The sequence below is a fragment of the Crocuta crocuta genome, unplaced genomic scaffold (genome assembly GCF_008692635.1).
Source record: "Crocuta crocuta isolate KB4526 unplaced genomic scaffold, BGI_CrCroc_1.0 scaffold30, whole genome shotgun sequence".
NCBI classification, from domain to species: Eukaryota; Metazoa; Chordata; class Mammalia; order Carnivora; family Hyaenidae; genus Crocuta; species Crocuta crocuta.
The window spans coordinates 10,280,239-10,307,508 of record NW_027528345.1 but is presented as its reverse complement, the minus strand read 5'-3'; the positions used below and the strand labels follow the sequence as shown (position 1 = coordinate 10,307,508).

The following is a 27,270-nucleotide window of genomic DNA, read 5'->3' as shown; positions in this document are numbered from 1 at the left end:
TGACAGATCTGCGAGCTACCTGGGTAGGAGGATCGGCAGGGCCAGGTGATTAATCGGGCGAGGCCGGGTGAGAGTCAAGGATGCTGAGCTCTCTGGTTGGGTGACTTGGACGTGCATGACGTCCTCTGCAGTAGGAGATGCAGGGGCAAGGGCAGGTTCCTAACCTGTTGGGTTTGGAATGTTTCTGAATGGCCATGTCTGTTCCATAGGCAGTTGCATATACAGGCCTGGGGTTGAGAAGGAACCATCTAGATCAGAAACAAGGGTGTGGAAGCCATGAGCATTTGCCTGCTAATGGCAGCCCTGTGGATGATCGAGCCCCTAGGGAGAGCATGAAGGGAGACAGCCTGATGGGAGTCTGTGTCGAAGGGACCGGGCATATTTAGCTCCCCTGAAGGAGATTGAGAAGGAGTGGCCAGGGAGGTAGGAGGGGACCCAAGAGTGTGTCATCTTGGAACCAGGGGAATAATGGGAGTGATCAGATGTTGAAAAGTCAGGTAAGACAAGGACTGACAAGTGTCACTTGGGCTCAACAGGCCACAGGGATGTGGCAAAGCCAGCTCTCATTAAGTGGGGCTGGGGCTGGGTTTGTGGAGTTGGGGAGCAATGAGGAGATGAGGAAGGAGACAGTGACTGAGGACAACTTTTTCAAGAAGCTTGTCTGTGAGGGTGGATAAAGTGGAAATAGCTAGAACTGGGAAGACGTTGGTTGAAGATGGAGAGCAGTTAAGGACGTTTGTGTAGGAGGAGAGGTGCGAGTAGAAAAGGTGATGTAATAGAGATAGAGATGGCAGAGGAGCTGAGGGTGTGGGGCCCAGAGCCCAGGCTGGGGGGGGGGGGGGCCGGGGATGGAAGGACAGAGGAAAGGGCACATGCACGATACAATGTTTGCCGGTGGCAAGCAGAGAGCCAAGGAAGCCCCACGTCATCTCAAATCTTTCTGGGACACATCAGGCCAGACCCTTGCAGGATGAGGCAGCCTGGGAGGTTTGCAAATGAGGAAGGATGGTTGGAATTGCTGCTCTGGGGGATAGGTGACAAACAGAGAGGAGAGAAGGGCGAGGATGGCAGGTGCCATGTTCAGGGTCTAGTGGGTGCTGGAGACTGTACACTGGTCGTGGCATCAATGTAGGTAGGCATGAGCATGCCCCTTGGGTCCTCATCCCCTCATCTTCTACCTCCTGGACTGACCTTCACCTCTACTGCTCTCTAGAAAATCCTCAATCCTCAATCCCTGTCTCTGAGGTTGCCCTGAGCTCCCAGCCTGTCTTCTGCTGGACATGGCCACCTGATCCAAGCACTTCCTGCCTGTGCCAGGTGCTTGCAGGACAGATGAGGGCCCTTCCCTGATTTGCTTGCAGTCTAGAGGGATAGACCAACAATAAAGTAACAAGATCATTACAAGCAGCAAGAAGAGTGGGAGGGGACTAAAGGAGGCAGCATGGGGCAGTGGTGATAAGCCAGGACTCGAGCAAGAAGGTACGAGGATTACATTAATTAGTATTCATAAGGCACCTAGCACTCCGCCTGGCACCTAGAAAACATGGTATACAAGCTTTCTGTGTGCCATACTGGGAGTGTCCCAAGGCCACTTGGGATTGGGTAGTCAGCTGTCCCGTGGCCCCCAAGACCCCGTGTTTCCAGAAGCAGGCTCACCCACTTTCCATTCTTGTCTTTTGGAGTTGGACCATCATGCTGCCCATTGCCAGGTTCTAGGATGACCGTGGTCTTAAACACCATTCCCCCAACCCAATCATACTGTCTGGTGCCTGTGGGCAGGGCAGGGGGACAGAGAGTGGAATGAGCAAGGGTCTGGGTGGAGGGACCTCAGGGGGCACGGGCTGACTGCCCATCTGTTCCTCACAGCGCTGTATTCTTCGCCACCTATCTGACCCTGGCCTGCTGTTCTGGACCCAGGTATGTGAGGACTTGAGGAACAACTTGTAGGAACATGAGAAGGATCTTGAAAGTTCTGGCCCCAGTCCTGCCTACCGCCTGTGTGCCGTGAACTTCCGAGAAGGCTCTACCCTCTGGGCTCCATCAAGCCCTCCCTCCTTTCCTTGGTGCCTCTCAGGTGGCAACAGGGGAGTGTAGACCGACAGATGGGGGCACCTGGGGGTGTGGCTGAGGGAGGAAGCTCCGAGGAGTGGGGATGGGGTTAGGCAGAGGCCCCCTCCCTGCTGCAGTGACCCAGCCTGTGGCTGCCAGCACCCCCCAGTCTCCCCTGAACTCAGTGGTTTGCCTTACAGGAGGCATTTCCCCTGGAACCTGATTCTTCTGACCATCTTCGTAAGTGATCTGGTAGAGGGGGGGGGCCAGGGACAGATGCTGAGTGCACGTAGTGGGAAGAGGGAAGGAGGGGGGCTTCCAGGGCCAGGAAGTCTGGGCCACGGGTGTCTACTGGGAGGTCACTGGTGGAGGCAGCGGTATTTTCACCCCACTTCTACCACAAAGACGTCCCACCCTCTCTTTCCAAATGGGCTTAGTCTCCCCCACCCTTGACTCCAGCCACTGTCTCTTTTCTTTGTGATGTTGTTTTTAAGAGGTTTGAATGTGGCATCCTAGAGCTATGGATAACGAAGGGTAGGTCGTAGAAAGGGGGGAAGAGCAAGGCTGCAAAAGAAAGAAGGGGACACAGCTAGTGCAGGCCTGTCGCGACGCTCCTCACCAGGCCTGAGTTGTGGAAGTGAATGTGTGGGGGTGAAGCCGATGCTGAGTTGAGGGGTGTGCACAAGGAGTGGAGGCCCAGGCTGGGCCCTGAAGATGTCTGGGCCCCCAAAGGCTGGATTCTGGAGCATTCCCTTATCCTGCTTTTTCTTCCAGACCCTGTCCATGGCCTACCTCACTGGGATGTTGTCCAGGTAAAGGGGACGGGAGGAAGGGGACGGGGCCACCCTCTGAGGGGAGCCGGCCCTGAACACATCCCTTCAGAGAGCATTCAGAGGGGGTGGGGGTTCGGGCAGGCAGGACACATTGGCCTGGAGCCCTCTTCTCGCACACTCTATTGAACAGTGATGGCAGGACCTGGCCAGGCCGGCGGGGTGGAGGTGGGGAATGGAGGAGAGCAAGGTGACCTCTCTCAAACTGCAGCTTGAGCGACCCCAGCCTGAGAAACCGCGCCTGTAAACCTCCCCGGCACCAGCACAAACCCCTCTCCATCCTCTTCAAATAAGAGTTTGAGTCCAGGCACGCTGGGGAGGCAGGGCCCAGGAGAGAAGCTGGGGGCCGCAGGTGGAGGGACTGGGTCCTGGTGGAAGGGGGTGGGCCTGGGAGGAGGGCCGGGGAAACCAGGAGCCCTGGCCGAAGCCGAGTCCCCCCTCTGTGCCCCACAGCTACTACAACACGACATCTGTGCTGTTGTGTCTGGGCATCACGGCTCTCGTCTGCCTCTCAGTCACCGTCTTTAGCTTCCAGACCAAGGTCAGCTCTGGGGTTTGGGGGCAGGACAAGGCTTATGGGATGGGGGGCTCCAAGCTTGGGTCCCTGGCTAGGGAGAGGGGAAAGAGGTGTGTAGGGTCTGGGGAGGCCGCCTGGAGGAGGGGAGGTGGGGGGTGCCAGGTTCTAGGTAAGGAGTGTAAGACAGCAGCCTGCACTATAGGCCTCTGCCTTGTGGCCAGCACACCGCCCGGCAGGCGTCCCCGGGAATGCCAAGCCACTCTGTGCAGGCCCAACTCCTCACACCAGTCCCATCCCTGCAGTTTGACTTCACCTCCTGCCAGGGTGTGATCTTCGTGCTGCTCATGACTCTTTTCTTCAGTGGACTCATCCTGGCCATCCTCCTGCCCTTCCAATATGTGAGTCCCCAGGTCTCCCAGTAGGGCCCCTGGGGAGGGAGGGAGAGCCCTACCTCGCCCAAGGGTGCTGTTTCCTCCCACACCTTCCAAAGAAGGCCCAGAGCCAAAGGCCCACAGCCTGTCATCCTGTCCGGCCCTCTTGGCACCTGAGCTGGTTGGCAGTGTAAGCAAACAAACAAGGAGGCTTTTCTTAGCAGGCGTGGGCACCTGCCCGCACCATGAGCCACATCCGGCTTCACCTTTCTCGTCCTCCCCCTCTAGGACGGAGGTGAGGCCAAGGGAGAAGCCACGGCACATTTAAACCCTGGGCAGGGATGGGAGCACACCACCAGGCCCAGAAGGGCCCTGAAGAAGGACCTCCTGGGGCCCCTGAGGAATCAGCCCAGTCCAGAGCACCAGAATCTGGCTGGCCAGGCAGGCAGGAGGTGGGGTAGTGAGGCTCCAAGCATACACCCATTAGAGTGTCCGTGGGGCCAGCCAAATCTCAGCTGTCCAGCCTGCTCTGGGAAGTGCAGCTCAGACTGCACAGGGCCCAGTGGTGACTGACATGGTCAGGCTGCTGCAGGTGGAGAGGGGGCAGATCGAGGGCATCACAGGAGGGGCTTGAGGTTTCATCTTGGGAACCCAAGGGATGAAGCTGTTAGACTCCTGCTAAGGGCTCCATGCTTATACCCCCCACCTGGGGCTCCTCTTAGCCACCTTTGGTGCATGATCCCCCCACTGCCCCCTTTCTGCCAGGCTAGGAGCAGCATTCCTCACTCCCCCTTCCCCGCCCCCCCACCATCCTGCCCAGCCCCAGTCCGCAGGGTATTGGCTCCAAGTCCAGAACGTCAGGATTGGTTCTGACATTTCCTTGGCATGTCCCAGGATCCTGTTGACGAAGGGAGGGACCGGAGCTGGTCTGGGGGCCTTCTGTGTATCTAGGATGGGGGGGGGAGGCAGTTATAGGAAGTGGCCTCAAAACTTCAAAGAACTGTTTATTGATCCAGGTCTGGCTACTGGGATGCCTTTGTTTCCAAGAAACTTCTGGGGAAAGCCCTGGGGAGGAGGGCATGGCTGAAACCTGTAGGGTCTCCACACCCAGCGGGGCGCCCCTGAGACCTAGGGGTAGCCAGGGATGGGGAGGGGTGCTGCTCCAGTCTCTGCAAGCAATCACATTATGCACAGCTGGCAGACATGCCAGAGGATTCCCACTGCCCTCCTTACCCCTGAGCCCCTTATCCCTTTAGGCAAAGCTAGCGACTTCCCCTACAGAGGAACAGACAGACCCCACACAGGACAGGGATGAGTGCCCCTGCAGGGGAGGTAGCAGCCGGAGGCCAGGCTCAGGCGGGGAGAATGACATGGGTTCAACAGATTGAGTCTCCCTAGTCTAGCCTGAGTCTGGAACAAGTATGTGTCGACTGGGAACTCCCCTGCCAGTCCCTGCACGGTCACTGGTATCCTGGGGCTCCCCACACCCACCCTGACCACACAGAGAATCAAGGACTCCTGTCTGCCCTGGGGCTTCTTCAGGGCTGCTGGGGAGGGTTGGGGGGTGCTGTGAGAGAGGGAAGCCACCAGGGAGGTCTGTGCTACACCCTCAGGTCTCTCGGCTGAGCCCTCCTCCCTGCCCCTTTGCCGCCTGTCACTCTAAACCGATCTTGTGTCTGCTCCACAGGTGCCCTGGCTCCACGCAGTGTATGCCGCTCTGGGAGCAGGCGTGTTTACGCTGGTGAGTGTGGCTCCCTGGGGACCCCGCCCTCTCAGCCTCTGATCACCTCCCCAGGCCCCTCCACTATCCAGTCTTCCTCATAATCCTCCTCTCTGACACCTTGTGAAGTTCCTGTGGGCGGGTCAAGGCTCAGTGCTGCATTCAGGGAATGCTCTCTGATTTCCAAGACACACCAGCTTATCTGGGCAGGTGAGGAAGAAGGTGGTAACAGGATTGGAGCTTTAGACAGAGCTGGGAAGAGGCACCCCTAGCTCCTAGGGGGGGGCCAGTGCTGTTTGCAGGGGTGAGAGAATGAGGGTGTCCTGGCCACGGGGACTAAGCTAGTCATTGCTCTCCTAGGGGTAATCTGGGAAGGCTTCTTGGAGCAAGGGGGATTCCCAGTGTGAGACATGTGCTTAGTTAAAGCTTAGTCTTGGTTGTTCTCACCAAACTGAGAGTGTTGGTGGTGATGATGATGATGGTAGCAGGAATAGCTAATATTTATTGAACGCTTCCCCCCACCAATAACCTCTCTGTGTGCATTTAACCCTCACTAGGTCTCTATAAAATAGCTTCTATTGTGATCAGATTAAGATAAGGAACCTGAGACTAAGATAAGGAACGCAGAGACTAAACAACTTGCCCAAGTTCACACAGCATCCTAGGAAGCAGGGGACCAGAGTGGCAACCTGGACGGTCTGGCTCCAGAGCCCCGTTCTGGGTATGAGGCTACGTGGGGAGGAGCATGGGATGGCTGTCAGCAGATGCCCAGGAGACAGAACGTAGCCAGGGACAGACATCTGCCTGGAAGAGCCCAACACAGGCCCTTTGCTCAGGTGGGCACCTGAATGGGATGATGCTCCGGAACCTGCCCAGGTGGGCAAGCTCATCTTGGTGACCTCTTCCCAGAGGGCATACAAGGTAAACACCAAAGCCAGCAGGAGCAGTGCCCAGACCTTCCTGTCCCTCGTTGGAATGTTCAGCTCAACTCAGTCCAGTCGGAGTTCTAGGCTTTATTCACAGTTTCCACAGGCTTGTAAGTGATAGACCAGGGGGGAAAAATGGAGGATCAGAACTATGATCAGATGTTTTGGGGGATGTGGATAAGGAATGGGGTGTGGTAGGTTCATTCATTTCCACAGGTCTTTATTGAGCAGCTATTACGTGTGAGGTGCTGTGCTGAGTTCCCAGGAAGCGCAGTCAACAGGAGGAACACAGTATGTGGCATATAGTGGCACTCAGGACATATTTGTGGAATGAGTAAATGACCTTCAGGTTTAGAGCTTGAGGCTGAAGGGACTAAAAAGGTATCTAGGAAAACTCCAAGCCCTTCCTTCATAGATGAGAAAACTGGACCACAAAGAAGTTAAATGGTTTGTCCCATTTCCTGGCAAGATAATGGCATATCAACTAAGTGTGGCCTTGGTCAAGACTAGGCTGACCAGTTTATCCCAGAACTTTGCCAGGTTGAGCACTAAAAGTCTCACTTCTTGAGGGAACCCCTAAATCGTGGGCAAACTAGAAAAGTCACCACGCAGCACTACCTTCTCTTGGCCCCCACACCAACACGCTTTCCTCCAGGCAGTACCTACCTGAAGTAAGTTTCAGTGAGGGGCACCTGGGTGGCTTAGTCGATTGAGCGACGGACTCTTAGGTCACGATCTCGCAGTTTGTGGGTTTGAACCCCACGTCAGGCTCCATGCTGACAGTGCAGTCTGCTTGGTATTCTTTCTCCCTCTCTCTCTGCCCCTCCCCCCCACCCCTGCTCGCTATCTATCTCTCTTTCTCTCTCAAAATAAATAAATAAACATTAAAAGGTTTTTTCAATGAAAAGGATGGAGTGGGGAATAGGGCCAAGAGGAAAGAAAAGTGCAGGGTCATGCTGGGGGTGGCGGGGAGTGAGCCTGGGAGGCTCACTTGTCCCAGTGTTTGCCAGGGGCAAGTAGAAGAAGAGGGGTCAATATGTACAATATGTAGGGCAGAGTGGGAGCATGGTGAGCATCAGTGGCAGGTTGGGGAGTTTACTTGGCTCCCTGTGGATCAGATCACAGCCAGTATGTCAGATAAGCAGGAAGGCTGTATATACAAGTAGGGCTGGATGAATAGTCATCCCTTAAATTTGTTTACTAATCTCTTGTGTTATTAGAATAGTAAAAATAATCCCAATAATCTGTTCCACCCTTTACATTTTACAAAACACTTTCACACCTATTACCTCATTGGATCTCCACCACAACCCAGGGAGGGAGGCAGCACTGATGTTAGAAGACTCGCTTTCCACATCTGAAGCCCTGGGTGTTAAGGGCTGGTGGATTTAGGATAGGACCCAGGTGTCCTGTGCCTCGCCAGGTGCCATTTCCAGCACCCTGATGGTCCCCTTCAAGGAAGACAACTCCTATTAGCTTGGATTTGGGAAGCAGCTGGGAGTTCTTTCCAGCAAACCCCCTGTTCCTCCCCAGCCCCCATCAGTATTGGCCTTTCTACTTTCCATTAGCAGGGAAACAGACTACAATTTCTCCCATCTGGAAACACACACACACACACACCCCACTCTTGACCCACATCCCTTTGCAGCATCCCCATTTAGAGAAAAACTCCTTATAAGGGAATCTACACTGCTGACAGCCTTCCCCCAAAAGTAATGCATTCCTATGAATTTTTTTGTAAGCTGGAATGGCATAAAGTGAAGAAGCAATTACCGTTAGTGTATATGGAAAATGTTTTGAGTGTCCCAGACCCCAAAAAATAACCTCTCTTAGGCTTTTCTTCTACCTTAGGATGCATCTTGCTGACATTATGCACAAAATAAATAGGGATAAAATACAGATGCTCACACACGCCGCTCTGTGACTTGATGCCCAGATGCTGGGTTCCCACGGAAGGAGTTCCCACGGAAGGAGCTGGGGGTGCCACTCGTTGCCTGGGGTGCATGCTGCCTCTATCACGGGGTGTGCTGCCCTCCTGCAAAGCAAATGCTGAATGCTATTCCCTGCTCCCCAACATTTTTTGTAAAAGTGAAAATCCTCTTTGGATTTCTTTTGGCTAGTGAAATCAGGTACTACAGGTCTTTTGTAAAAATGAAACAATGTAACTCAAACTTTCAGAAAGCAGGGGGTACCTATATTTCCCATTTGTCTCCTCCTTTCTCTCTTCCCAGTCCTTCTGGAATTCTCTCAACCCTGTTAATGCTCTCAGCAGGGTCAGCAGTGGTCGTTTCTCAGCCCTCACCTTGCCAGCTCCTCAGCCTGTTTGATACAGTTGCTCATTCCTCCACCCAGAAGCACCTTCCTCCCTGGGCATCTTGGCCACCAGCTCTCTTGATTTCTCCTGTCCCCCTGCTCACACTGAGGGCCGTAGGGCCATCAACTCCTCTCTCTCTACGCCCACTCCCTGCAGGATCTCAGACCCTCTCATGATTTTGAATACCATGTTTTACTCTGATGACCCTACAGTTGATCTTCAACCCAGAATTCCATAGAATTTCCACTTGTCCACTCAGTATCCCCATTTGGAAATCTAATAGGCCTCCCAAACCTATTAGGTCTGAAACTGAGCACCTGCTGTCCCTGAGCCCCTGCTTCTCCCACAGCCCTTTCCCCATCTCTGTAAATGGCGACTCGGTCCTTCTAGTCATTCAAGTCGAACGCCCTGCTGACCTCCATTCCTCCGCTCTCCTCACGCCACCCATCTGGCCCCGTGGCAAATTCTATCGGCTCCACCTTGTAGGCAAATTCTATCGGCTCCACCTTGTAGGCAGAATCTGACCACTCGTCTCCAGCTTCATGGCTACTCCCTGGTCCCCGTGCTGAGTTGCTGCCGTGGCCTCCCACTGGCGCAGCCCCTGCAGTGTGTGCTCCGTGCAGCAGCGAGGGTGATCCTGTGAGGTGTGAATGAGGTCAGATTGGTCCTCTGCTTGGCTTCCTGGCCCCGCAGGGCCCCCTGACCTCACCTCCTCGCATGCCCCTCACTGCCCACGCTGTGCAGCCATGTGGGGCTCCTTCCCGCCCCTGAGCACAGCAGGCTCACTCCCAGCCCAGGGCCTCTGCACCTGAAGATGCCTCCATCTGTCCCCTCGGATCCACTCACGGCTCCCTTTGTCCCCTCTTCAAGTGTCTACTTTATTTACAATCCCTTTGTGACTAAGTGTGCGCACGCACACGCACGCACACACACACACACTCACTCCCTACTCCTCCTCCCTGCTTTATTTCTCACCACAGCACTGTTCATCCTTTTTCTGATTTGTGTGTTGACTGTCTCCCTCCAGCAGAACTTAAGTTCCTTGAGGGCAGGGAGTTTTGTCTAGTTTGTTCTTCACTGCATCCCCAGTGCCTGGCACCCAGTAGGCAACCCCCCCCCCCCTTGATGTTTATGGAATGAGTGGATGCCTGAGATGCATGTCCGGGGGGCCAGGACTGGCTGAGATGCGGGTCAGAGCAGGGCAAGAGTCACAGGGGAGGAGGAACCCCAGGGCCTAATTACTCGTTAATGTCTCATTAAGGCTCCTCATCCAGATTATGTAAACAACGGCCAGCGGCACCTGGTACGGATCCCCCAGCTCCATCCCTGACCTTGTTCACCTGAGTCAAAGGAGGGAAGCCATGCACTGGTCCCCGGGGGCCCCTGGGGTAGGGGAGAGCTCAGGAGGGGCCCTGGATTCATTTCCCTCCCTCCTCTGAGTTTTAGGTGGACAGAGGCCATCAGAGGCCCAGCCCCACAAGAACGGTCTCTGGGCCTTTCCATGAGCCCCAACTCAGAAGCCCGTTGACCTCACTCTGACCCTGCTCCCTGCACAGTTCTGTCCTCTGGACGCTGTGGCCGTCTAGCTCGAACCCATTCCCAGCACCCAGCACACCCCGTGTCTTCAGCTGCCCATCCTGGCATCTCCCACCCTAGACTGTGGAGAAGTCTCAGCACCATGAGGGGCCCTCCCAGCACCGCACTCAGAGCATCCCTGCCCAGCTGCCACGAGGAGGGTGTACAAGAAAGGAGAGAAGCGTCAGAGGAGGCCCCAGACCCCCAGGGAGGACCCACCCAACGCCCCCAGCCTACGCCTTGGAAGGGCTGTTAGAATCAAATGGTTTTTCTCTCCTAGAGTCCTTAGCTCCTCTCTGACAGTCTCTGCCATCTGGGAGGGCAGGGCCCCTGAGCTGGACTAGGCTGAGATCAGGGGTGGGGAGCCCCGGCTTCTTAGGGCCGAGGTCCAGCCTTGAGGAAGAGGCCCTTCCTAGGCCTCACCCATCTAGCCTTGGTACATTCTCAAGAGGCTTTGGGTTTTCTGCCTCACCCTATCTCATACCCCTCACTGGGCACCAGACCCAAATGCCAGTAGAAGTGGGTGAGTCATCCCGCAGGTACCTCAGGGCTTATCCTTATGACCCCTCTAGTGCCCTCTCCTTGGGTGCTTTTTCACAGTGGCTCATGGAAAGTTGGGTTGGGCCGAGGGCTTGGCGGGCAGGTTTCCCGCTGTGGCTGAGCCTCTGTGCTTATGTGGCTCTACCTCAGAGTTTCCCCTTCTTTGGGGAAGCTAGGGTCTCCCAGCCACCTAAACCAGGAAGCCAGGCCAGGGGACTTAGGAAAGAAACTAAGTATGGGACTTTGGACATTAGGCGCCGAGCCCAATACGAACAGAACTTTCCCCTGCCTGGCCTGGACGGATTGGAGGCCTGAGAAAACATCACAGTCTGTGTGTATGTTTTAATGTTTATTTGTTTTTGAGAAACAGAGACAGAGTGCAACCAGGGGAGGGGCAGTGAGAGAGGGAGACACAGAATCCAAAGCAGGCTCCAGGCTCTGACCTGTCAGCACAGAGCCTGACGCAGGGTTCGAACTCACAAGCTGAGAGATCATGACCTGAACTGAAGTCAGACGCTTAACCTACTGAGCCACCCAGGCACCCCTCATAGTCTTTGTGTCTTTTTCTTTTTTTAATTTTTTTAATGTTTTGTTAATTTCTTTTTTTTTGATTTATTAAAAACTTTTTTATTTTTATTTTTTTAACAGCTATGACTTTTTTTTTTACAAATAGTTTATTGTCAAATTAGTTTCCACATAACACTCAGTGCTCATCCCCACAAGTGCCCTCCTCCATGCACATCCCCCCCTCCCCCCACATCCATCAGTCCTCAGNGGAGACAAATGAGCTGAAGGAGGCTCCAGGCTCTGAGCTGTCAGCACAGAGCCTGATGCGGGGCTCGAACCCATAAACCATGAGATCATGACCTGAGCCGAAGTCAGATGCTTAACTGACTGAGCCACCCAGGTGCCCCCACAGTCTCTGTGTCTTAAGGAAGATTAGTGAGAAGCTGTGTGGATAGGCCAGAGCCTGGGAGACCAGTTAAAAGGCCACTGCAGGCAGAGTCCCAGAATGAGGGACAAGGTGGCAGGAAGAACAGGTGTTTGGTCAGGACTGGATGCTTCGGGCCTGATGGTGTTTGGATGAGTGAAGCTTAGGTAGGAAGATGCTTTGTGGGTGTTGGCCCCTGGCCGTGGGGAAGATGCATACAGTCCTCTGTCCTCAGTCCCTGGAAGAAAGGAGGGTTGAGATGGTGAGTCCCTAGTGCTGGCAGGGACCTATTTGCACCGAGGCCTGAGACAGCATGCTCCCCACCCCACATGCCCCCTCATAAACCACACACACCACACACGTACCACATGTACCACACACACATCACATACATACCACACACCATGTATGTACACACACACACACACACACACACACACACAGTGTTAGCTGCCAAGCTGGATGAAAGCCCCATTTTCCTGACTCTCAGTTCAGTTATTCTTTCGACTCTATCACCCTGCCCATTTCACGGGTGAGAAAACAGAGGCCAGAGAGTTCCCACTGATTGTCTTCCACCACAACAGCAGAACCCAGGGAGGCTTTCTCAACGTTTGAGATCAGGCTTTCGGCAGTTACTTCCATCCAACCCCAGCAGAGAACCTGTGTCCCTGATGTTCCCATGACCAGCCTAAGCCAGCCCCACAGCATCTGGAGGATTCTGGAAAGAGATTTCTGTTTGCCCCCATCCCACCCCTCTCCCTGCTTTTTTATTCAGGGCTGTGATATATGCCCTACCTTCTTCACGATTAGAGAAACACTTGAAAAGCAAAAATGGCTACACAAACACAAGCCAGAAGTATAATTTTATTTCAGACTTATCTTTATTTCATTCAGAGCTTAGAGGCTCTTTTGCCTCAGTTTTCTACGTGAGCCTGAAAGGTCTATGAGAACCTTCCCTATTCTGCTGCCCACCCTCTGCCACTAAAACAGCCCCAACACCTCACCTGTGGCCTCATCTGAACCTGCTGAAGTTGAGCACTCTCCTCTGAGGGCAACAGCAGGGAGAGAGGATTGACGGGTAATTGCTCCTTCAGAGGGAAAGTGCACTGGGTGTCCCCCTCCCAGGACCCGCCTCAGTTTCACTTCCTGAGGCAGTACCTCAGGAGCCAATGCCCTGCCCAAACCAAGCCCTTCAAACCAATACCTTGACCTGGAGACGGTGAAAGAAGCCCCCCCTCCCAGCATCCCCCCCGCGGGGGGTGGGGACTGACAGAGGGGTGGTTCAGAGTCCCTGTAGGGAGCGGGCAGGGGAGTATCTAACTGGCATGCTGGGGCAGGGAAGGCAGGAGTCACTGTTCTCAGATGCAAAGCAGAGCCAGGAAGAGGCGCTATCAGAAGAGGGGGGGAGCCCTCTAAGTGGCTACAGGCACTCCACCCAAATGACTTTCAAGATCTAGCTCACCCTCTTACCACTGTGACCTTGGGCAGGTTACTTGACTTCTCTGTGCCTCACCTGCTTTATCTTTAAAATGGGCTAATATGAACTGTTCCACAAAGCTGTGGTCATAATTAAATAAGATAATATATGAAAGGAAAAAAGGAAACAGCCTAGCACTTGAAATTGGTGGTTTCTCAACTACCATGGTAGCTTTTACCTCGATGGTAAATGTTAACCTTGTAACTCAGAGCACCAAATTTTGGAGCAGAGTACTTGGGTTCAAATCAAAACGCTTAACAAGTGTCTGGTGCGTCATTAGTAATCAATGATAATACCTGTTAGTAGAAGTCAGTTGAAAGATTTGAATCCAGGTCTGTGTGACTCCCTGATCCATGTTCTTTTTTTTAACGTTTATTTTTGAGAGAGAGAGAAAGTATGTGAGGTGGCGAGTCCCTCATACTCTCTGTGCCCCAGACTCCTCAGCTTCACGATGGAGATGATAACAGAAGACCTGTACTAGAGGCTTATGTAAGGATTAAAGGAAAAATTTCACCAACTTTTTTTGTGTTACTTTAATCCTTTTAACATTTTCCTTTTTTTTTTTAAGTTTTTTAAATTTATTTTTGACAGAGAGAGAGAGAAAGAGAGAGAGAGCGCTAGGGAGAGGCAGAGAGAGAGGGAGACACAGAATCCGAAGCAGGCTCCAGGCTCTGACCTGTCAGCACAGAGCCCGATGCGGGGCTCAAACTCACAAACCATGAGATCATGACCTGGGCCGAAGTCAGACGCTTAACCAACTAAGCCACCCAGGCACCCTTAAAAATTTCTAATTAGAGGCACCTGGGTGGCTCAGTAGGTTGAGCGTCTGACTCTTGATGTCAGCTCAGGTCATGATTCCAGGATTGTGGGATCGAGCCCTGTGTCGGTCGGGCTTTGTGCTGAGCAGAGAGCCTGCTTGAAATTCTCTCCCTCTCCCCCTCTCCTGCTTTCTCTTTCTCTAAAAAAATAAAATAAAATAAAATAAAATTTTAATTAAATATGAATACATTTGTTCACATATTTCAGTTTTTAAAACCTCACAGAATACAGATAAAGCAAATTTGCAGTCCTTCGCTGCCTTGCCCAGTGTTAAGTGCTGTGATCAATTGTCTCCTTCTGGACCTATCTATATGCATTTTATAGATATTTGCCATATAAGCTTCTATGATATATAGTTTTGGGTGTTTTTTTGGTTGTTGTTACAGAAAGGGGATCGTGTGATGCAGATTTTCCTGCAGCTTGTTCTTTTCTGACAATAGCATCTATCAGAGATGTTTCTGCCTTGGTGCTGCTGCCCGCAGTTTATTTAACCATTCCCTAGTTGAGAGTTTAGGGTTTGCAGGATTTCACTGTAGAACCAGCACTGCTGTAAATGGCCTTGGTTGTGCTGTTTTGCGCACTCCTGCTGGCATCTCTGTAGGATGGACATGGTCCACGAGTTATTTTTTTATGCTGACTCAACACATTGTAATGCCAGCGTTTTGTAGCCGGTGCCTGTTTGTTGCTGGCTCTGCACTGGACTCTCCATGGCGTGGCTCCCCAGAGCCTCTCAGCCTCACTTCTGGGAGGACAAGAGACATAAGCCCAGGTTCTGCACACATGGGCAGGGTCAAGCGCCGTGTGTGTTGGGGGGGGGCATAACTGGCCTGGCCAATGGGGTGAGCCAGGAAACTTTGCCTTTGGCTCCTCTGCCCCACCCCCACCCCCACCCCCGCAAGCTCGCTCTGCCTGATTCTCTACCAGAATAGGAGACAGATGGTCTGGTTCCAGCACTAAAGAAAAATGACAGTCAGCAAGCCACTCACTGGCTCTGAGTCCTTTCCTTGTATGTAAAATAGTGTTAGTAACACCCATCTCCTAGGGCATTTTGCACGAATGAGATGAGACAAAGGATTAGAGTATGAAAGGGCAACTCAGATGTAAATTAATAGCCTCCTAGTCCCATTCCTGCCTCTGGCCCCTAACCCATGCTCTTCTTCCCACGTGCTCCCCGGTGCTCCTCCTCCCACATGCTCCTCTTGTGTTCAGCCCACCACCAACTCAAAGTACCTGTGTCCTTTCAGATGTCAGCAGTCAAACCAGCTGAGATCATAGCTGCCAGATGTTAACTATAACCAAGATATCCGCTCTCAACCAAAATGTTACTTAATGATGCTTCCCAATACCCAAGATTATCAGGTTACTTCCCCCTGTAATGAGTGCATGCTCATAATGTAATCTCTGATAATTTGCTTTCATTGGACTGTCAGTTCTCTGAAGGCAAGCTCCTTGGAACATAGTAGGTGCTCAATAAATACTGGTGGGACTAAATGAGGCAAAAGTCTGCAGCTGACTCGCAGGCATGAGGTTGCAGCGATAGGTGGTACCCGGCAGTGGAATTGAGATCTGGGGCGGGCTATCCCAGAGAGCACCACATAGATAAGCATCCATGGCCAGAGGCAAAGGGCAGGGGCAGAAATCGCTTCATTCCTCTTTCTTCCAAGAGCAAAGCCTGCTGGCTGTTGTAGGAGGCCTCCTAGGTGGGTGCTCCTTGGAGGAGCCACCCCCGGACATGGTCGGGTCCAAGCCTTCTAGGTTGAGAGAGTCAATTTCATTAGCTCACCCAGGGGTGACCAGGCTCTGAGAAATCAACCAAGCAAGCCACTGATTGATAAGCCAGATCAGCAATTTATTAACTTATGCTGGCAGCATGACTGCCAAGCAGCCTGTAGCATTTAGGTCGGTCCCTCTCCTTGCCCGTTCTCTCTGTAGAGGGCAAATGTATGTGAATAAATTTTTGAGAATCCAAATCCTATTCAGAAGGAGCAGAATGGAATGAAGTGACATGAGACTAAAGAACAATAAGAGTTGAGGCCGCATACATCTACTTACCCTCAAAACCACAACGTGGTGTGGTCATCATTACTGTCCTATTCTGTAGATGAGGACACTGAGGTGACGGCTACTGAGGGATGGAATCAGCACTCAAGCGCAAGTGTTCTGACTCGAGTCCTGTGTTCTCATGCACCGTTTCCTCAACGCTGCTGAGCTCAGGGAGCCTGACGTGCCCGGCACCGGCCCCCCTCAGCCCTGGCTATGGCTCCCCATGTTCCTTCTGTTAAGGCTGCAAAGCGTCCCCAAGTAACATTTCCGCCTCCTGGATGAGCTATCAGACACTCCTGGGTCTCAGCAGCAGCATACATGTTCTCAAGGGGGCACCTCTCCTTCTGCATGTAACAACTATAAAACCACATTAATAGCTCATGTTCATTAACTTCATACCGCGTGTCAGGCACCATGCCAGCCACTTGGTGTGCATTATCTTATTCTCACAACCTCAGGAGGCAAAGCACACTCATCTCCCTTTTACAGACTCCGGCCCAGGGCGACTACCTTGCCCCAGGCCCCAGAGCTAGTGAGGAGCGGAGTGGAGGCTGCAATGCAGGTCGGGTGGACTTTCAAGCCCGTGCTCATAATCATCCCCACCTCCCCACCTTCGAGGGGGCCATGCCTCGATGTCCCCCATGCTGGAGTGTTCCCCATTGGAGCCTCTGGCCCCTGCGTTCTAGTCCTTTCCCTCTGTCCCATTGCCCCAGTGTTTCTGCCACACTCAATTCCTCACTTTTCACACCATGGCTTGCACCTCCCCATGCCTTCTCTGTCTAGTAAACTCCTACTCATCCTTCAAGGCCCAGGTAAAATGTCACCTCTCCTGGACTACCTTCCTCCTGCTCAAGCAACCCTAATTATGGCGTTTACTAAGTTTTTTTTTTTTTTAATGTTTATGTATTTATTTTGAGAGAGAGACAGTGGGGACAGAAAGAGAGAGGAAGAGAGACTCTTTGTACTGGCAGCACAGAGATGCACATGGGGCTCGATCCCACAAACTGTGAGATTATGACCTGTGCTGAAATCAAGAGTTGGACACTCAACTGACTGCCACTCCAGGTGCCCTCCGAGCTTTACTGCAGTCGTCTGAAAGTGTCCCCACTAAGCGGTGAGCCCGGAAGGCAGGCACAGTGTCGTCTCTGCCAGCAAGTTGCTGGCACCAACTCTTGCCCCATGCATATTTATTGCCCAATGAATGTTCCAGAGGACCCAAGTCTTCCACACACAAGTGACGGAAGAGCTGGGCACAGCCCAGTTAACAAGAATGTGAATGGATTTAAAGAATCCCAATCCCCTGTTGACCAGTGGCTCATGACCTTTGGGATGCTGGTGGAATTTTTTGGCTTCTTTCTCCCAGAAAATGACAGCATGCCTGTGCAGTGTCGTATGCTATTTCTAGTGGGTGCTCTGCTTCCTATTCTTGGACCCCAGAGTATAGCTGAGTGGGAGGAATGGGAGTCAGTGTCAACAGTAGGAAGTTCTGGTTGGGGACAGCAGGGTGACAGAGAGGAGCTGTCTCTAAGGGGATGACCGTTCATAGTCCATGAGGCCAAGCAGGTGCCCTGGGGAGAAAGTGTTTCCTGGCAGGAGACACATTAACCCCTGGTGCTGCCCATGAACAGTGAAACACAATGGCAAAGTGTGGAGGCAATGGAGCTGGCCTGCTCAGGTTCAAATCCTCCCTTTGCCACTTCCCAGCTGTGTAACCTCAGGCAAGAACTTAGTATCTCTGGGCCTTGATTTCCCCTAGGAATAAGCCCTACTCGACGAACGTTGTTAGGATTAAGTGGGCTAATGTCTGCAAAACACAGAACAGGTACCCGTTCTCTGCTCACTGGTACATGAAGTGTTCATTCGTCTTCTAAGAGCAGGACTCTGAAACAAATGGTGAGAAGACTAGGCCTCAGCTTGAAGGTCCCCTCCTCCAGGAAGCCTTTCCAAGCTCACTGTCAACTCACATAGGTCAGGTTCCTTATTATTAGCCACCCCCTGTGACACTTCGCATTTCTGTTTGGTTATACTCATACTAATAATTTGTTCCCCTCTAGACTCTAAGCTCTACGAGGTCGGGGATCTTGTCTGTCTTGTTCTTTACTATTTCCCTGTGCTAGGCACATAGTAGGTGCTTGGGAAATAGGTGTTAATTAGAGATGGAAGGTGTTGGGAAAGTTCCAGATTCAAGCTGTTCCAGGAGGGTCACTGAGTGGCCAGGCAGCACATGATGGTAACAAAATCAGAAAGGATCTGGGTGGGGACACTGGGCCCCCTTGGTCGATGTCACAGTGATGGACCTTCTGACTTCTCTCTCTTCCCCTTTCCCTCAGTTCCTGGCATTTGACACCCAGTTGCTGATGGGTAACCGACGCCACTCACTGAGCCCTGAGGAGTATATTTTTGGAGCCCTCAACATTTACCTAGACATCATCTACATCTTCACCTTCTTCCTGCAGCTTTTTGGCACCAACCGGGAATGAGGAGCCCCTCCTTCCTTCCTTCAAAGAATGTCCCCTTGCCGGTCCTCTGACCCTCCCTGTGCTCCTTCAAGCCCAGATATAAACTAGCTGCCAGTCCATCCTGTGGCCTCCCCTCAGCCCGACGCTCGCCCTCACCCTCTGCAGCTTGTACCCAACCATCAGGGGCCCTGCGGACCTGAGGTCACACCATCCCCTGTGCTGCCCCTTTCCCCCAGTTACATCTCCCAAAGTGGACAGTCGAGGCTGGAGGCTCCCCTGGGTTTGAGGACCCACAGAATGAGTGGGAGGAGCCCGGCAGGATTCCAAATGTAGGAAGGGACCCCAGGAAGCCTGGCTGAGGCCCGCGCCCCACCAAGGTTCCTCCTCAGACTGCCACAGCTCTGTGACCCTGGGGCACACTGTCCTGTGTCCAATCCACCTCTCCCTTCTTTCCTCCCAGATCAGGCATTGACCCTTGTAAGGAAGGGGTGGGGGGACAGCTAGGCAATGAGGTGATACTGCTCTGCCAGGGGAGGGGGAGTAGTGGACCGAATGGTTGTCCCAGGCTGCTGGTCCTCGCTGAGCTTTGGGACTAGCAGCCTGTTCTAGGCACTTGAGCCCCAGGGCCAAGGGCAATTGGAGAAAGACAGGAAGCCAGTGCCATCTGCACCTTCCTTGGTTTAGCTTCCTGGGTCATGATGGAGCACTGTTAGGGCAGGAGGTGGGGTCAGAGGGCTCTGCTCCTAGGTGGGGTCCTGTCCTGGGGCTGTAAGGGAGGTGGGAGCAGGCAGCCTGCTGGGAGGCATGAGCTCTGTAGTAGCACCCATTCACCCAGACCTGCATCTCCCTGGGGGCGTTTGAGGCTGGCAGGACTGAGACCCATATTCCCTCACCCTCTTCTCTTGATCCCCTAGGCTGCCCTCGACCCCAGGTCTGAGGCTGAGTGGAGTGCTTGGGCCCTAGAGGATTGGCTATTCCTAGAGAGGGAGGGTTATTCTAGTTGCTAAACTAGCCCCAGTGGGAGGGAATCCTGCCCTGCCCCGCGGCCTTTGTGCACTTCTTATTTCCTAAACTCTCCCCCTCTGCTGCCATTTGCTGGCTTATCACCAAGCCAGGCCTCCTGAGGCAGTGCCCATGTCCCTCCCCCTGGCTTCTCGGGCCACTCAGCCCAGAGTCCTAAGCCCCCTCCGTTCCGTATCTCCTTATCTCTCCAATCTGGAAGCTGCTGAGCTGATGCTAACAGCCAAGGCCAGTCCCTCCAGCTGGTCCCATGTGATGAAGTCGGGTCTCCTTATCAGCCTCCAGGCGGCTGAGATCTCTGGCAGGGTGTGCGTCAGCCACCCAGCCCCCTGCAGGCCCTGCTGGGGAGGGGACCAGGGGGGCCACACCTGGGGGAAGTGTGTAAATGGCACCTAGCAGCCAACTCTGGGCCAGTGGAAAGTTACTGGGTGGAGTCGGGGAGGCTCAGATACCTGCACCTTCCCTTGGCCTCTCCCTCCAGGGCTCACCTCTCTCCCTTATGCTGGAGGCTCTGTTTGCCCTTGGAGGGAATGACTAGGTATGTTGCCTATCTGTTTTGACTCTTCCCTCTCCACCCTTCCTGTTGCCAGCTTTCAAGAAATATTGCAGAAGCATTTGAAATTTTGTTCCACCTTGGGTATTTGAGGACAGAGGGAACTAAGAACAGATGGTGGTGTTTGTGGGTGAGACAAAGGCAACTGGGAGCATGGCTGGGATGCCTACTGTGTGCTGGTCTCAGTCAGTCCATGAAAGCAATCCTATAAAGGGAGTAGTCTGCACATGCTGACTGCAGAGCGAAAAGCTGAGGCCGCTGAGGGGATTGGTAACAAGTCCAAGGTCATACAGCTAACAGACTAGGTTAGGGCTGAAATGAGATGGGGAGGTCAGGCCCTGACGGCTCTGGAGATCTGTTGTCCTCAGTGCCACCCCTGGCCTCCTCCTTACCCCCTACCCCACTACTACCACCAAATTTTGTACTCTGTAGTTTCCACCTTCTGGATACAAGCTGGGAAGCAGGATTCTGGTGTCTGATTCCCAGCCTCAGTGCCGATGGGTTCATGATATTAAGTTGTGATTAATTTCTTATCGGCAAGATGGAAGACCACAGCCAGAGAGGCACCAGAACACTTATTTGCACTAACTTCCTTATGTAATTGCTACATTTCCTCCAAGGTCCCCTCACTTCCTCTCCTGGTCTCTGGTCCTCGCTCCAGAGGGGTCACTCCCCCCACTCCTTAGCTGCTATTCTCAGCTGGGCCTTGGTCATGTTTCCCAGAATCCTTCTGTCCAAGTCCTACTCTTCCTGGGACAGTTTATGCAGAAATAGGATTGAGCAGCTTATCCAAGGCTGAGCTCCAAAAGCTTGGGGGAGGAGGTAAGCCCTCGGCAACAAACAACATGACTGGGCAACTTGGTATTCTCCAAGCAGCGTGTGCTGCCCCGTCTCCTGCTCTGGGTCCTGGGAGGGATCTGGGACACAATGAGCTGACAGCAAAGCCAGGGCTCTGTGCCCTGCGTCCCACCTGCATGAGGCCAGGAGGAGCCCCATGAACACCTGGATGGGCCTTGGAAGGAGGAAGGGCGGGGGAACAGGAATGCGGGATTAGGGGAAACCTGAGCTGAGTAGTGAGCAGGTGCCCCAAGCTGCAGAGAGGAGGAGAGGCCGCTGGCCCCATACATTTTTGGCAAGGGTGGGGCCAGGCCCAGGAAGGGGTAGGTTGGATTTTACAGAGCTGGAGGCAGCCAGGAATCTGACCATCTGTGATGAGGTCGAAGGAAGACAGATCAAGAGATCCTCTCCTGAAATTGTAGCTGGGCGCCCGGGAGGTACATGGAATTCCCCAGACTCCTGCCCCAATTCCCAGGGGCATGTGTGACTCCTGTGTTGCCCGAGGAAGCCCCAGGAATCTTGATTTTTTCCTCTCAGGGGAGTCAGGATCCAACAGATACCCTTATTTTAAAAGGCTCTGCCTCTCCCTCTCTCAGCCTCCTGGGACAAGTCCAGGAGCTATCAGGTCTCCCGGTGGACGGGATTTCACACAAGCCCTTTGCTGCCCCGCGGTGGCCGTCTGAGGAAAAGCAGGGTCTGATTCTGCAGGGGAGAAGCAGAAAGGGCTGTACGGCCTGAGGTTTCAGGCAGGATTTGGCTTTCATTCCTGGCTCTTCTCAGACCTCCCCAGACCTCTCTCCTCATCAGCCTCCGATTGATCCCTTTAGCCCAATCATCGTCACATCTCTGGGACACTGTTTACCTGTCTGCTGGAAACCACCCTGCACCCCCCGGCAGCCAGAGCTTTCTCCCAAGTGAGGGCAGAGACATATGGCCAGACACAGTCCTTCTGGCCTCAACTACTCCAAGTTTCCCAGGGTCCGTTCCTGTTCCCTTCCCTGGCCTCACCTTCCCGGTCTGTGACTGACAGGAGATAAGAATAAAATTATGACACCTGAATGGTTTCCTTGGCCTGCCTTTTGCTTGTCGCCTCAGATGGCCGGGGAGTCTGTGTGTGAGGTTTAACTCAGATTTGATGTGAAAGGTTCACACCAGAGCTGTTTCTCCCAGCATAGCTAAGTGTGAATTAAATCTCCACATTTATCTTGATGTGGAAAAAGAAACACGGGTCCTCCTGTCAATATATACCCCTTGCAGAGGTTCTTTGGATCCTTGCACCTGTCACAGCCTCCCAATAGGAAACCTTCCAGGGAATCCTTTGTCCTTTGTGCTTCTGTTAAAAGATTCTTCCTTATTTTGACCCAAAATCTGTTTCTCTAGAAGGAGGGCCTGTGTTGTAGCTGGAAGGATCCCCAAGAGCAGCAGTTTTAAGAGTCACCCCTCCTCTTTTCTGAGCTTTTCTCAGTCCTCCCCCCAGGTACCCTGACCCACCCCTCCTAGGAGACCCCTGCCCTGTACCACCCTGATTACGTTTTAACCTCTCCTTCTATGGCGCTTGAGATCCTTGAAGGCATGAAGTGTGCCTTGTTCACCCTTGGATCCACAGGACTCAGTAATGAGTCTCAATAATAACTTTTGGATGAATGGAGGAATGAATGACTCTGCTCCAACCCTTTGGTTTTCCTGAGGAGGAAACTAAGGAGCAGAAGGTGCAGTGACTTGTCCAAGTTTATACATGAGTTAGTGACTGAGAGTGGAACCAGAAGGCACGTGGGGTGGAGATTTACATTGCTGAGTTGCTTCAGGGAACTTGGGGCCGAGGGTGCTGTGTGGGTGGGGGACATACCACAGTGAAGCAGTGGGAGACATTCTCCTCGTCTGTGACAAGGTTTTGGTATAAATTCAGCTATAGCAGGGAAAGGAGCAGGGTGATATTGAGGGGCCCCTGAAGAGAGAATAAACAACATGTATTAAGCACCTGCTGTGTACAAAGCACTTCCGTAGACAACAAAGACAGGAGAGGGAGAAAACAGTGTTGCAGGACAGAAAACAGACAACAGCTCCGGACTACTCAGCTGAGCATCCCAAGTGAACGGTCTTTACAGCATCCCTGGCAAGGGAGCAGGTACTGAGATGTGGAACAGTGAGGGAGTGGGGTTCTGAGTCAGAGTCTGGAGCATATGAAAGGCTGAGCCTGGCGGACTGGTGGAAAGGGAGGGACAGCCATCTACACAGGCAGGGTCAGCAATGCCAGGCTTCCTCAGCTCTTCCAGCTTCCAGCCAGCCCTTCAGCCCCACTGGATCTGTCTTCAGCCCATTCATCCTTCCTTCATTTCCTAGGGCTGCGGTGACAAATTGCCACAAATTGGTAGCTTAAGACAACAGAAATGAGTTATTCTCACTCAGTTGTGGAGGCTAGAAGCCTGAAATCAAGGGATCAGTAGGGCTGGTTCCTTTTGGAGGCTTTGGGGGGAGGACACGTTCCATGCTTCTCTTCTAGCTTCAGGTGACTGCTAGCAATCATTTCCCTGGCTTAAGGCTGCCCTCCCATCTCCACCTTTGTCTTCACATGACTTTTGCCCCTGTGTCTCTGTGTCTTGAATCTCCCTCTCCTTTCTCTCTCTCTTTTTTAATGTTTTATTTATTTCTGAGAGAGAGAGAGAGAGAGAGAGAGAGAGAGATACAGAATCTGAAGCAGGCTCCAGGCTCTGAGCTGTCAATACAGAGCCCGATGCAGGCCTCGAACCCATGAACTGCGAGATAATGACCTGAGCCGAAGCCGAACGCTTAACCAACTGAGCCACCCAGGTGCCTCCTCCCTCTCCTTTCTCTTATAAAGCTACCTGTCATGGATTTAGGGCCCACCCTAAATCCAGGATGATGATCTCTTCTCAAGGTCTTGAATTATAGCTACAAAGACCCTATTTCCAAAAAAAGGTCACATTCACAGGTACCAGGTGTTAGAACTTCGACGTCCCTCTTTGGATATCACTATACAATCCGCTATACCATCCACTCCCTTCTGGCAGCTATTGTCTCAAGTGGTGGCCTCTAAGCACATCCCTCATCAGCACCCATCGCCACCCCACCTCCCACCCCAGGGGATGGTCCTCACACAAGGCTCTTCAATCACATTCCCAGGCTCCTAGGCTGGAGAAATGATGGAGTGAGCTGACCTGACCCAGCCCACATATGTCATTTGCTTTCATTCAAGCCTGGCTACTCCCAGCAAATTTGTGTTTGCTCTCTTGCTGATCTCTCTCTCTCTCTCTCTCTCTCTCTCACACACACACACACACACACACACACACACACACACACACACACACACAGAGTCATACACACAGAGATAAGATCCTTTCTGCCCAGTCTATTAACCCCAAACCTTTTCCAAGATCTGTGATTTTTTTCTGGGAAAACTTTGCCAAAAGAAGTGAGCCTTATCCAGTCGTTTGATAGCTTTCTGCCCCTTTAGTAGCTCCTTTTTCTCACACTAAGGAGGCTGGATGCTCTAGCCAAGAGACCCAGCTGAGTGCAGTCTTCCAGCCGTGTCCATCCCATGGCAGCCATGTGAGGGAAGAAGCCATTTTGGAAGTAGATTCTCTAACGTTAGCTATTTCAGCCCCCAGTCATCTGAGCCCAGCTGAGGTCCAAGACATTATGGAGCATAAACAAACCATCCCCTATATGCCTCATCCCAATTCCTAATCCACATAAACCACAAGGATAATCAAATAGTTGTTGTTTAATGCCACTAAGTTCGAAGTAGTTTGCTCTGCAGCAACAGGTAACTGAACAGAATTTGGTAGCTGGAAGGGAGACACTGCCATAACAAAACTTAAAACATCTGCCGTTGCTTGGGCATTCCAGGCAATAGGAGACACCTGACAGGCCTCAGTGCATCTGTTAGGGAAGGCTAGATGGGCTCCAAGGAGACTGCAGGTGAAAGTTCAAGGGATAGTTAAGAAAAATGTACTTGGAACCCGGAGGAACAAAGATCCTGGTTGTGTCATGGTAGAAAGTTCCACAAAGCTTTTATCTGCACGAATGTGAAAAATAGAAAAATACCTAATGATCTGATGGATCTGGCTAAAAAGATTTCCAGGCAGAATGCTGAAAGGGTCAATTGGCTTATTTTGGCTTTGTATCATAAGAGATAGTGAGAGGAAAGCTAAAGAAGAAATTATTCTGTTTTTAAGCAGAATTTGGAGGAGATATAAAAAGCCCACAACAGTCTTTCGAGCCAGCCAAGAATTCTCAACATAATAAAGGGCCCCATGGTGAAGATCAAGATCAAATCCAGGACACTGTCAGGAAAATATGGTCTCCTGGTAAAGATGAGGCCGGAAGTGTAATTGGAAAGCCTTTTTAAGACCTCAGAAGGGCGCCTCAGTGGCTCAGTTGGTTAAGTATCTGAGTCTTGATTTTAGCTCAGGTCACAAACTCACAGTCAAGGGATGGAGCCCCACATCGGGCTCTGCACTGGGCATGGAACCTGCTTGAGATTCTCTCTCCCTATCTCTCTGTCCCTTGCCTGCTCACATATACACACTCTCTCTCTTAAAGTAAATAAATAATCAATTTTTTAAAAAAGGCATCAGAAAGATCTAAAATGGTGCCTCATGGAATCTTTCAAACAGACAGAAATACTCCTAAGAGCCTTCGAGGTATTTGTTGCACAGCCGCTCTACTTCTAAAGATCTTGAAGATTCTATCCTTCAGCAGCCTCACTGGGGGCCCAAGACAGGGGAGGCTTTGTCTTAGACTTAAGAGTGCAAGTTGTCTGAGGAAGTGAACTCCAGTAAGGTTCATAGGAAAAAGACAGAATGTTTAAGACTTGTATTAGTTGAAGCACCACCAGCTCAACCTGCAGAGAGAATACAAAATGAAAAGTGGCCTTTGGACCCTTGGACTTCAAAGGGCAGGAAGCAGGCTGAGAAAACTACTCTGCTGTATTAGGGGCTATTTCCTATGGAAAAGAAAGTGACTACAAAGGCAAAACCAGGAGACCAGAGGGTAGAGTTAAGAGCCACAGATGATCATTGCCAGGGGGCAATACCGGGCCCTAGTCAAGGAACCGGTAACATGTATCCCGCTGGAGTTCAGAATTGCCATCACCAGCGTCTACTGTGGACCTCACCCTTCCTCCCTTTTGAGCCACAGCATCTACTGCAGTTGTCCTATGCCTGTCCAGCTCTTATACGCTGTGTGTGTATAGGTGGGTGGTGGTTAATAACTTGTCTTTAGTTCAGATTAAGAACAGCTTTACCTATGGGGNAAAAAAAAAAAAAAAAGAACAGCTTTACCTAAGGAACTAAACGCGAGGAGCCTCACATGCACATAGACTTGATTTAGATGTGATTCTGGACCTCAACCCTAAGCCTGCTGTTGTAGTGGGAAGAAACTTTTGGGGGTCTGGGGAGAGGGGCTGAAACTAGAGGGTGGAATGGAGCAGTTTAAAACAATGGCCACAGTTCTTTGACCAATGAAATGTGATGAAAGTGTTATTGTGTGAGCTCCGTGAGTTCCCTGGCCCAGCAATTGTGGAGGAAGTCCTGGTTGATCCTGATGGGACCTCCTTGGTTCAGAAGCTCTTCACTGGACCAGTGCCTATGGCACGGGAATGAAATGCACTGAGTGACTGGACCCAAGTCATATATTCATCCCTGAGCTGCACTCATTGATGGAGATAAGGAACATGAGGGATATTTCCCCAAAGGATAATCAGAGTGTGGCTCCCAGGAGAATGTTGAATGCCAATCAGGCAAAAATATCACATGTCTACCACCTTAAGACAGAGAGCCTGTCCTCAGGGAACTCAGCATAGTGGTATGGAGATGACAGGGAAGTGACTGTAACATGGTCGGTGCCCCACACCAGCCTAGCGTAGTTAGATGAAGAGTTAAAAAAGTCTTCTCGGAGAACTTTGAACTGGATCTTAAAGGATGAGCCAATTGTATTCAAGCAGGCAAGAGAAAAGAAGCCTTTCAGACAAAGGAAACAGCTTGAACAAAAACATGGTGTGTGTGTGTGTGTGTGTGTGTGTGTGTGTGTTTGGGGAGAGCCACATAATTGACATTGTGTGCCTCTTCTAGCTTGATATATTAACAAGGACACCTTCTACTTACATAATTTTTACCAAAAAACTCAAATTCTGAGTCTGATACATGAGGAAACACTAGACAAAACCAAACTGAGGGATATTCCACAAACTAGCTTGTATTCCTTAAAAAGGTCTACAATGAACAGGTGATGGAGATTAAAGAGCATACTTATCATGATGAGCCCT

At 51.9% G+C, this 27,270-nt stretch overlaps 1 protein-coding gene across 1 annotated transcript in view; it reads left to right on the top strand.

The window, feature by feature from the left end:
- The window catches only part of FAIM2 (Fas apoptotic inhibitory molecule 2), a 33,740-nt gene extending 11,700 nt beyond the window's left edge, over positions 1–22,040 (top strand). The window contains exons 6-12 of the mRNA XM_077753342.1: positions 1,867–1,917; positions 2,250–2,289; positions 2,824–2,861; positions 3,333–3,420; positions 3,699–3,794; positions 5,455–5,508; positions 18,443–22,040. Of these exons, the coding sequence (XP_077609468.1) occupies positions 1,867–1,917; positions 2,250–2,289; positions 2,824–2,861; positions 3,333–3,420; positions 3,699–3,794; positions 5,455–5,508; positions 18,443–18,592 (517 nt within the window). The 3' untranslated portion in view covers positions 18,593–22,040. The remainder of the gene's footprint in view (positions 1–1,866; positions 1,918–2,249; positions 2,290–2,823; positions 2,862–3,332; positions 3,421–3,698; positions 3,795–5,454; positions 5,509–18,442) is intronic.
- Positions 22,041–27,270: the final 5,230 nt, after the last annotated feature.